The sequence below is a fragment of the Mizuhopecten yessoensis genome, unplaced genomic scaffold, assembly GCF_002113885.1.
Source record: "Mizuhopecten yessoensis strain PY_sf001 unplaced genomic scaffold, ASM211388v2 scaffold775, whole genome shotgun sequence".
Taxonomy (NCBI): Eukaryota; Metazoa; Mollusca; class Bivalvia; order Pectinida; family Pectinidae; genus Mizuhopecten; species Mizuhopecten yessoensis.
This window is the reverse complement of record NW_018403715.1, coordinates 153,756-165,679: the sequence shown is the minus strand read 5'-3', so window position 1 is coordinate 165,679 and position 11,924 is coordinate 153,756. Positions and strand designations below refer to the sequence as shown.

General features: G+C 39.7%; 1 protein-coding gene across 1 annotated transcript in view; it reads right to left on the bottom strand.

Annotated features, from left to right (window-relative positions):
• Window positions 1-11,924, bottom strand: part of LOC110452658 — a 99,056-nt gene that overhangs the window by 10,169 nt on the left and 76,963 nt on the right. Inside the window, exons 43-48 of the mRNA XM_021501310.1 lie at window positions 11,434-11,555; window positions 10,972-11,114; window positions 9,987-10,131; window positions 8,716-8,919; window positions 5,632-5,670; window positions 461-664 (exon numbers count right to left, since the gene is read on the bottom strand). Coding sequence (XP_021356985.1) covers window positions 461-664; window positions 5,632-5,670; window positions 8,716-8,919; window positions 9,987-10,131; window positions 10,972-11,114; window positions 11,434-11,555 — 857 coding nt within the window. The remainder of the gene's footprint in view (window positions 1-460; window positions 665-5,631; window positions 5,671-8,715; window positions 8,920-9,986; window positions 10,132-10,971; window positions 11,115-11,433; window positions 11,556-11,924) is intronic.

The window sequence follows — 11,924 nt, the reverse complement described above, 5'->3', positions numbered from 1 at the left end:
TTCGCTTCATTCTGAGATTTTTCAAAAGGTTGGAGACAATCTTTTCAACCACCTTTGCCTCAAATAAGGTTTAAAAAAGAAAGTACATAGCATTTTCAGCGTATTTTTCTGTAATAATTTCTTTACAAAACTAGAAAATGTCTGTAAGACATGAATGCTATCTTGGCCCTGCATGTGCACTTGGTTGACCTATAAATAGCAACAGTGACCTTGGGACTCTGAAATAGGAGCTCATCCGAAATATTCTCATACTTGATCTTTATATAAACTTTGATGAAGTCTGTTAAGGAATGACAGAGGATAGTGGCACAACGAGAAACGACAGGTTTGGAAAGACGGATAATGCTATCTACCCTCCACCCCTACACCCATAAAGACGCAGGGATATCCTTATAACCCAAGTACATACAATATCAAATCACACTGAAAGACTAATGAATACAATTATTCCATAATTTACCATGGGAAAGAGCTGTTGATAGGTTGGTGCTGACGGCGGTTCGAAGACCTACGGCCTCCCACGTTTTGATGGAACACTCTGTCTTGCTTTGTGTGGTACCCACGCACCAGTAATAGGTCTTTACTCCTGCGTCAAGGTCCACAAAACCGTGCCACGTTGCCCCCAACTTTGAGCGGCTACTCTGGTACTCCAAGTCATGTATACCTGGTGCACAAAATGGAAATCAACATAAGTCATGTTACACATAACATATTCAGCCTATTTGGTATACAACAGTTGTGACTTTGACCTCTGTCGTGAGAATTGTCATTAGAGATCCCCGTAACACTGCCAAAAAATGTCACTTAAAGTGTTTGAAACTATTTTTACCAGCATGACTATATTTTAATAAATGATTTCTGAAATGAAAACCATACCTTGTGGGACTTTAAACAAAACAAAAATGGGAAAAAAAATATGACAACAACAGTGTTCTGAATGTAAACAAAAAATGCAGCAGGACTAGTTCAGGATTCTAACCCAGGACTCAAGATTGATATTCCACCGCTCTAAACGATTGAGCTACCCGGTAAACAGAAGTGTCCGGGCCTAACTGTGCTACAGTTATATCACAGTGCAGTGGGTCTAGTTCAGGATTCTAACCCAGGACTCCAGATTGATATTCCATCGCTCTAACCGATTGAGCTACCCGGTCAACAGAAGTGTCCTGGCCTAACTGTGCTACAGTTAGATCACAGAGCAGTGGGACTAGTTCAGGATTCTAACCCAGGACTCAAGATTCATATTCCATCACTCTAACCGATTGAGCTACCCGGTAAACAGAAGGGTCCTGGCCTAACTATGCTACAGTTATATCACAGTGCAGTCGGACTAGTTAAGGATTCTAACCCAAGACTCCAGATTAATATTCCATTGCTCTAACCGATTGAGCTACCGGTTAACAGAAGTGTCCTGGCCTAACTGTGCTACAGTTATATCACAGTGCAGTGGGACTAGTTAAGGATTCTAACCCAAGACTCCAGATTAATATTCCATCGCTCTAACCGATTGAGCTACCGGTTAACAGAAGTGTCCTGGCCTAACTGTGCTACAGTTATATCACAGTGCAGTGGGACTAGTTCAGGATTCTAACCCAGGACTCAAGATTGATATTCCATCGCTCTAACCGATTGAGCTACCCGGTCAACAGAAGTGTCCTGGCCTAACTGTGCTACAGTTATATCACAGTGCAGTGGGACTAGTTCAGGATTCTAACCCAGGACTCAAGATTGATATTCCATCGCTCTAACCGATTGAGCTACCCGGTCAACAGAAGTGTCCTGGCCTAACTGTGCTACAGTTATATCACAGTGCAGTGGGACTAGTTCAGGATTCTAACCCAGGACTCAAGATTGATATTCCATCGCTCTAACCGATTGAGCTACCCGGTCAACAGAAGTGTCCTGGCCTAACTGTGCTACAGTTATATCACAGTGCAGTGGGACTAGTTCAGGATTCTAACCCAGGACTCAAGATTGATATTCCATCGCTCTAACCGATTGAGCTACCCGGTCAACAGAAGTGTCCTGGCCTAACTGTGCTACAGTTATATCACAGTGCAGTGGGACTAGTTCAGGATTCTAACCCAGGACTCAAGATTGATATTCCATCGCTCTAACCGATTGAGCTACCCGGTCAACAGAAGTGTCCTGGCCTAACTGTGCTACAGTTATATCACAGTGCAGTGGGACTAGTTCAGGATTCTAACCCAGGACTCAAGATTGATATTCCATCGCTCTAACCGATTGAGCTACCCGGTCAACAGAAGTGTCCTGGCCTAACTGTGCTACAGTTATATCACAGTGCAGTGGGACTAGTTCAGGATTCTAACCCAGGACTCAAGATTGATATTCCATCGCTCTAACCGATTGAGCTACCCGGTCAACAGAAGTGTCCTGGCCTAACTGTGCTACAGTTATATCACAGTGCAGTGGGACTAGTTCAGGATTCTAACCCAGGACTCAAGATTGATATTCCATCGCTCTAACCGATTGAGCTACCCGGTCAACAGAAGTGTCCTGGCCTAACTGTGCTACAGTTATATCACAGTGCAGTGGGACTAGTTCAGGATTCTAACCCAGGACTCAAGATTGATATTCCATCGCTCTAACCGATTGAGCTACCCGGTCAACAGAAGTGTCCTGGCCTAACTGTGCTACAGTTATATCACAGTGCAGTGGGACTAGTTCAGGATTCTAACCCAGGACTCAAGATTGATATTCCATCGCTCTAACCGATTGAGCTACCCGGTCAACAGAAGTGTCCTGGCCTAACTGTGCTACAGTTATATCACAGTGCAGTGGGACTAGTTCAGGATTCTAACCCAGGACTCAAGATTGATATTCCATCGCTCTAACCGATTGAGCTACCCGGTCAACAGAAGTGTCCTGGCCTAACTGTGCTACAGTTATATCACAGTGCAGTGGGACTAGTTCAGGATTCTAACCCAGGACTCAAGATTGATATTCCATCGCTCTAACCGATTGAGCTACCCGGTCAACAGAAGTGTCCTGGCCTAACTGTGCTACAGTTATATCACAGTGCAGTGGGACTAGTTCAGGATTCTAACCCAGGACTCAAGATTGATATTCCATCGCTCTAACCGATTGAGCTACCCGGTCAACAGAAGTGTCCTGGCCTAACTGTGCTACAGTTATATCACAGTGCAGTGGGACTAGTTCAGGATTCTAACCCAGGACTCAAGATTGATATTCCATCGCTCTAACCGATTGAGCTACCCGGTCAACAGAAGTGTCCTGGCCTAACTGTGCTACAGTTATATCACAGTGCAGTGGGACTAGTTCAGGATTCTAACCCAGGACTCAAGATTGATATTCCATCGCTCTAACCGATTGAGCTACCCGGTCAACAGAAGTGTCCTGGCCTAACTGTGCTACAGTTATATCACAGTGCAGTGGGACTAGTTCAGGATTCTAACCCAGGACTCAAGATTGATATTCCATCGCTCTAACCGATTGAGCTACCCGGTCAACAGAAGTGTCCTGGCCTAACTGTGCTACAGTTATATCACAGTGCAGTGGGACTAGTTCAGGATTCTAACCCAGGACTCAAGATTGATATTCCATCGCTCTAACCGATTGAGCTACCCGGTCAACAGAAGTGTCCTGGCCTAACTGTGCTACAGTTATATCACAGTGCAGTGGGACTAGTTCAGGATTCTAACCCAGGACTCCAGATTGATATTCCATCGCTCTAACCGATTGAGCTACCCGGTCAACAGAAGTGTCCTGGCCTAACTGTGCTACAGTTATATCACAGTGCAGTGGGACTAGTTCAGGATTCTAACCCAGGACTCCAGATTGATATTCCATCACTCTAACCAATTGAGCTACCCAGTCAACAGAAGTGTCCTGGCCTAACTATGCTACAGTTATATCACAGTGCAGTGGGACTAGTTCAGGATTCTAACCCAGGACTCCAGATTGATATTCCATCGCTCTAACCGATTGAGCTACCCAGTCAACAGAAGTGTCCCGGCCTAACTGTGCTACGGTTATATCACAGTGCAGTGGGACTAGTTCAGGATTCTAACTCAGGACTCAAGATTGATATTCCATCGCTCTAACCAATTGAGCTACCCGGTCAACAGGAGTGTCCTGGCCTAACTGTGCTACAGTTATATCACAGTGCAGTGGGACTAGCTCAGGATTCTAACCCAGGACTCAAGATTGATATTCCATCACTATAGCCAATTGAGCTACCCGGTCATCAGACGTGTCCTGGCCTAACTGTGCTACAGTTATATCACAGTGCAGTGGGACTAGTTCAGGATTCTAACCCAGGACTGAGGATTGATATTCCAGAGCATTTTTTATGACGTCACTAGAAGCACAATACTCATCATTACCCAAAGACAATACCTTGGACCTTGTCTTTAACCGAGGTTGATACGACACACCATATACACCTTTTCTAGGGTTGGAGATAATACATGTACAAGGTTTTATCAACTGCATGGATTATTTTGCTTATCTTTCTAGTATGTATTCTGAAGCTTTATATATGAGTAACAAAAGGAAATGTATGTGCAATGTTTATTCAGGGATGTTTGCAAAGCAAACTTTTAAGTTTTTCCCCTGAGATCTAACTTTTAAAAATTCTTGTAACATATATAACTTCAAGGAAATTTCTGAATACCGTATCTGACTTAATAACGGCGCATGTCTTAATAACCGTGCCCCTTCTCTAAATTACATGTGCCATGCACCCTTATTAGGTCAAAGGACTATAGGGGCGTTATGGGTCATTTCCAGCCTCATCGGGGATTTTGAATTACTGTAATTGTTATATTCGTAATTTGGAATAAATGAAGTATGCAAATATGAAATATAAAATTCATTCCACAACTGGTTTTGGAGATATGGTATTACAAAGAGAAATAAATCTGCATTTTCATAATAAAATGTGTGATTATCGTCTGATGTGCACTATTTGGTTAAAAATTTGCCATTTTGAAGGAAATTAACTAAATACTTTTAAATTTTTAAAAGCCTTCGCATGCAACAAACAAATTAATATTCGACATGCTTAAACATTGTCATACCAGTGTTCATTGGTAGAAAGGAATATTTGTTTGTCACATGCGAAGGCTTTCCTTACTGCATGCTTACTGTCCACAAACACCATATTTTGGCTATTTCTGCATAGCATTAGCAACGCAATTTCGTTGCTATGGTAGGGCATCTATGCATGCGCATTGAAAAAAATATGCACCAAGAAAGATAGGCACAATTAACCAATATGAGGTTTATAACAGGAATTGGTAAATAATTCAAGTTGAAATTTTTACTTTTATGAGCCATTAAATGATCCATAACAACCAAGTCCTTTGATTGGGATAACATAAAAAAATCCCATAAGAATCTTTATAACTTAATTCCAAACCAGTTACCAATAAATAAGGTACATCAACCAAATCAATCAAACAGAATAACTTATTAGTCATAAAAAACGTAATGTTAAAACATTGACCACTAATCCATAGGTCACAAGAGTTATTACATAGCTGAATCCAATATCAACACCAGCTACACACTCGTATGTGAAGTGTATCAGAAATTTCTTCAAAAACGGCAACAACACATATGTGTTAATGTTCACTCAGTACAAACCTCTCCTGGAGCTGCATATAGGGCAGTGAAGTTCTGATCCTAAAACAAAGCACCATTCCAGCAAATAGACAATAAGTCTTTTATATGGTTATTTACGCTGTAACTCAGCATGTAGATACCAGGTCTTTTATTCGGTTATTTACGGTTTAACTCGGCATGTAGACACCAGGTCTTTTATATGATTATTTACGGTTTAACTCGGCATGTAGACACCAGGTCATTTATATGATTATTTACGCTGTAACTCTGCATGCAGATACCAGGTCTTTTGTATGGTTATCTACGGTTTAACTCGGCATGTAGACACCAGGTCTTTTGTATGGTTATTTACGCTGTAACTCTGCATGCAGATACCAGGTCTTTTATATGGTTATAGATGCTGTAACTCTGCATGCAGATACCAGGTCTTTTATATGGTTATTTACGGTTTAACTCGGCATGTAGACACCAGGTCATTTATATGGTTATCTACGGTTTAACTCGGCATGTAGACACCAGGTCTTTTGTATGGTTATTTACGCTGTAACTCTGCATGCAGATACCAGGTCTTTTATATGGTTATTTATGCTGTAACTCTGCATGCAGATACCAGGTCTTTTATATGGTTATTTACGGTTTAACTCGGCATGTAGACACCAGGTCATTTATATGGTTATCTACGGTTTAACTCGGCATGTAGACACCAGGTCTTTTGTATGGTTATTTACGCTGTAACTCTGCATGCAGATACCAGGTCTTTTATATGGTTATTTATGATGAAACTCTGCATGTAGATTCCAGGTCTTTTATATGGTCATTGATGCTGTAACTTGGCATGTAGATGGCAGGTCTTTTAAATGGTTAGTAACGGTGTAACTCGGCATGTAGACACCAGGTCTTTTATTCGGTTATTTACGGTTTAACTCTGCATGTAGACACCAGGTCTTTTATATGGTTATTTACGGTTTAACTCGGCATGTAGACACCAGGCCTTTTGTATGGTTATTTACGCTGTAACTCTGCTTGCAGATACCAGGTCTTTTATATGGTTATTGATGCTGTAACTTGGCATGTAGATGGCAGGTCTTTTAAATGGTTATTAATGGTGTAACTCGGCATGTAGACACCAGGTCTTTTATATGGTTATTTACGGTTTAACTCGGCATGTAGACACCAGGCCTTTTGTATGGTTATTTACGCTGTAACTCTGCTTGCAGATACCAGGTCTTTTATATGGTTATTTACGGTTTAACTCGGCATGTAGACACCAGGTCTTTTGTATGGTTATTTACGCTGTAACTCTGCTTGCAGATACCAGGTCTTTTATATGGTTATTTATGATGAAACTCTGCATGTAGATTCCAGGTCTTTTATATGGTTATTGATGCTGTAACTTGGCATGTAGATGGCATGTCTTTTAAATGGTTAGTAACGGTGTAGCTCGGCATGTAGACACCAGGTTATTTATATGGTTATTTACGCTGTAACTCTGCTTGCAGATACCAGGTCTTTTATATGGTTATTGATGCTGTAACTTGGCATGTAGATGGCAGGTCTTTTAAATGGTTATTAATGGTGTAACTCGGCATGTAGACACCAGGTCTTTTGTATTGTTATTTACGTTATAACTCGGCATGCAGATACCAGGTCTTTTATATGGTTATTTACGATGAAACTCTGCATGTAGATTCCAGGTCATTTATATGGTTATTTATGCTGTAACTCTGCATGTAGACACCAGGTCTTTTATATGGTTATTGATGCTGTAACTTGGCATGTAGATGGCAGGTCTTTTAAATGGTTATTAACGGTGTAACTCGGCATGTAGACACCAGGTCTTTTATTCGGTTATTTACGGTTTAACTCTGCATGTAGACACCAAGTCTTTTATATGGTTATTGATGCTGTAACTTGGCATGTAGATGGCATGTCTTTTAAATGGTTAGTAACGGTGTAACTCGGCATGTAGACACCAAGTCTTTTATTCGGTTATTTACGGTTTAGCTCTGCATGTAGACACCAAGTCTTTTATATGATTATTTACAGTTTAACTCTCCATGTAGACACCAGGTCTTTTATATGGTTATTTACGCTGTACCTCGGCATGTAGACACCAGGTTATTTATATGGTTATTTACGCTGTAACTCGGCATGTAGACACCAGGTCTTGTATATGGTTATTTACAGTGTAACTCGGCATGCAGATGCCAGGTCGTTTATATGGTTATTTACGGCAGATGCCACTACTTCAGGTTATAGGAAGTTAAGGTAAAGGGTATCATCTACATCAGTTATGATGGTGAAGAAGAGCTCTTCTCAGTTTTTGGACAAGTATTTTTTTCTATATTGACAATGAGTCACCCAGGCTTTTTCTTTTTCCGCTTAGATCTACTTTCCCTGTGAAGATAATATATGTATCTGACATTTCTCATATATGCTTCCCAGCCTTTCAATTAGACTCTCCTTTGACACTTTGCATTTGAAATTCCCCGATGGCAACATTGGTCAAGTATATGATATAATGTCGCGAGTTCCATCCTTGTGATTTTTCGTTCTTGGTTTTTATCTTCTTATTTTTTATTTTGGAAAATCCAAAATTTTGGAAAAGAATATCTTATAGAAATGAAAATAGTAACAATATACAATGTACTTACCTTGTTGGTACCCTTTACCTTAACTCATTCACCCCTTAAATTTCATGATGAACTATTCCAACCTTTGAACTGCAAGAGTTCAAATGTGTCTTTAGGGGTAAATGATTTAAGGAGCACCAGAAGAGAATATAGCAAAAAGTGAGGGATGTACAAATAAAAGAAAGATGATGTAGCAGGGAGGAAAGAAGAAGTTCAGGATTAGAGGAAGAGATTAATGTGAAGAATAGGGAAGGTACATACAGAAGAAGGAGCAAGTGTGGAAGATAGGTAAGTAAAGAAGTGGAGAGAAGTTGACAGGTACATAGTAGAGAGATCAAGGAGGTAGTGGGACACAATAGCTAAAACAGACAGGAGATATTTGGTTTTACTTCCGCTTCACTACCGAGTAGTTCGATTATCCAGTAGACAAATTGGAATGAGGTAAATGGTCTATTTTTTTAGCTATAATCACCTGTGCCGTCGTACACAGACCCCATCACTGGTACAACATTGTCGATCACAAATCCATCGGATGACTCGGTGTGGTGCTGACCGGAGAGGCTGTAGGCCACAATGTTAGTGTAGTATTTGATGCGAGGGTCGAGCCTGAATCTTGTGAAGTTGTAACTGGTGATGGTGCCGGGAAAACTGGCCGCCACTTTGTAAACATCATCCCCTAGTAACATACAGAACATGATAATTCTCAATCAATGCCATCAATGGTTGATATCAAGTTACAATAGTCAAAAAGAAAATCTCTACAAACAAGAGGTATATGGGGCTAGATATTTCACCTGTGTTTTAGCCAAGTATTCCCTTTCATGATAAGACCAAGATCGGAAGTGGGAAATATGACTGAGCTGAAGTGTATGTTCCAATGATCATACAAACAAGAGACGGACCATACATCATCACTCTATATGTCGATCATGGCTCTCAGGCAGATGCTGTCTTAGGTCTTAAATATTTACCACATTTGAACTCTATGCCCTCAAAAGTGGATTCAGGTAAATTTATTAGAACAAATCTGAAATCACTTCATTCCAGCAAGCTAGAGGCTATATATATATATCACAACTAATTATGATACTGGTTCTTAAGCCTTTAGTCTTTAACCTGGATGTACAAACGTGATAGTTAATAATAAAATTAAAGTGTAAACAACATCATTTTAGTCGTCTTAAAAGATGTCATGTAAAACGTTTGACACATTTGACTCTTGTGACCTTGAAAGAGTTTTGATTTAATTGAATTGAACATTCTGCACAATAGTCTTTCATCCCAGCAAACTACAGTCCATATAGTATCCCCCTAGGCATCATTGAATTGTCCTTTGAAAGATGTCATTGGATATTACAATTTTACACCTGTGACCTTAACAGTGGGTCGCAGACATTAACTTGAATATATCTGATAACCTTTGACCTATACAACACTGACCTATTGACATGGTGCTGAATTATAAAACTTTGACCAAGACTTGACCTATATGATACTGGCCTCCTGGTCTGGTGATGAAATACGTAAAACCATGACCTATCTGTGACACATACTGACCTTCTGCCACGGTGCTGAAATACACAAAATAAAACCATGACCTATCTGTGACAAATACTGACCTCCTGGCATGGTGCTGAAATACATAAAATAAAACCATGACCTATCGGTGACAAATACTGACCTCCTGGCATGGTGCTGAAATACACAAAATAAAACCATGACCTATCTGTGACAAATACTGACCTCCTGGCATGGTGCTGAGGTAAATGTTGAAGGACTTTATGTAGGTATGGGACTGCAGGAACTTGTTTTTCCAGCTCACCATGAAGGGCTGGACCTCCAGGTAGTCCATGTCTTTGTGGCTGTACTTGTGGTTGGATTCAGTCACCTGGACCATTTAATATTGTCATACATGTACAACAGTTTATCATCCAGATTTAGCATTTCTTCTTCACATAAGTATGCACGATACTGTGAAATCATTAATATTTGTGTGTTGTGGTGTTTTTGCAGGAAACCTCTAAATTTGGGCCCCAAGAAAGTATCTGATTTCACAGTAATTCATTGTTTTGAACAAAAACCTGATTTTTTTCATAGATTTTCCCTATATCATAACAAACATGTATTTAAACTAGTGTCTATTGATATAAACATGATAAGAGCGATGTAATTCCAAAACACTGTTGTTGTTATCCGAATATAACTACTATAACTAGTTTAAATGACCTGTCAAAAGCTCAAACTGAATTTCTGGTTCCAATGATTAGCCAAACTTCTAACATATTTTTGTTCAAGTGAGCATCTGAACTTTCACAGCCATTAATGACTTCAAAAATATGTCTTCAAAATAAATAGGCATTAACAAAATCTACACCATTAAAAAGTAAGCAATATCTCCAAACAGTAATGAATGCTGCAAATTTGCAGTCAAATATTTGGCCTTAAACTCATTCACCCCTGAAGACACATTTGAACTCTTCCAATTCAAAGGTGGAATAGTCCATTATGAATTTTCAGGGGTGAATGAGTTAACGCTGTATACTGTGTACCAATATTTGCTGTCACGATAAATTTGCCCTCGTTATTGTGGGCGTAAAAAATAGAACTGTGGCATAAATTTTCTAGTATGCAGTATTGAAACAAGTGGATAAAGCATTATTACAATATGCATCTACTTTCCTTATATAGTTTTATATACCCGTAGGTATAGAAAATAAAAGTTACTTACCGCACTTCCTCGAATTACAGTCGGGGTGGGTGCTATTGTCATTATTGTAACACCATTGGACTTGTATATAGCGTAGACATTGGATGCATACCACACCCTGACGAAGAACGCGTAGGCTATCCCCTCCGACAGACTTGATTTTGCTGTAAAATACAACATATGCTTTTGTTTCTATGGAAGTGTTTATTACAGAACAGTACAGGACAAAAACAGATATTTCTCGATCTTACACCTCATATAATTTACAAACATAAAATTGAAAGTTAAAATAGTATTTTTTGTTTTTACATTGCTCCACTGTATAAGATTTGCGTATCTTGTTTGCCTGACATGAAATCGTCCTGGACTACACCAAACCAGACTTGCCCAAAGTCACTGACATTGCGGGATCATTTGATGACCTATCAATGTCGATTAAAGATGATTTTTTTATCATGACATTAAAGAGCTCATCTTACGCACCTCTGGTCACCAGAAACAAATGCTGCATATTTTGTCCAGCGTCATGCCAAATTCTCTCGTCAGCTTGGTGAAAAATCCCCTCAGGTGAGGCCAAAAATTCATAACCAACGCTCCATTCATACCTGAAAAAGCCCCATTATTATAACAGTTGATGATGCTGCAAGGTTCATAAACTTTTATGGAAAAAATTCAAACACTTTCCGACATTTTTTTTTATATTTCCCGGTAAATGTTTTTATAACATGGGGTCAAGATTTTCTATTTTTGTGTACAGATACTGATAACATGGGGTCAAGATTTTCTATTTTTGTGTACAGATACTGTTGCATCACAATATTTAAAACGAATCAAAAGAGATTTAAAGCAGGAGACCTGGCTATGTTGTAAATGAGGTTCAAATGTGTCCTGTAGTTTGGGAGGAAATGTTGTTTAAAGTAAATCAGCCTATTTTAACCTGTTTTACATGCTCCGCAGCATCCCAGGGGATAGGC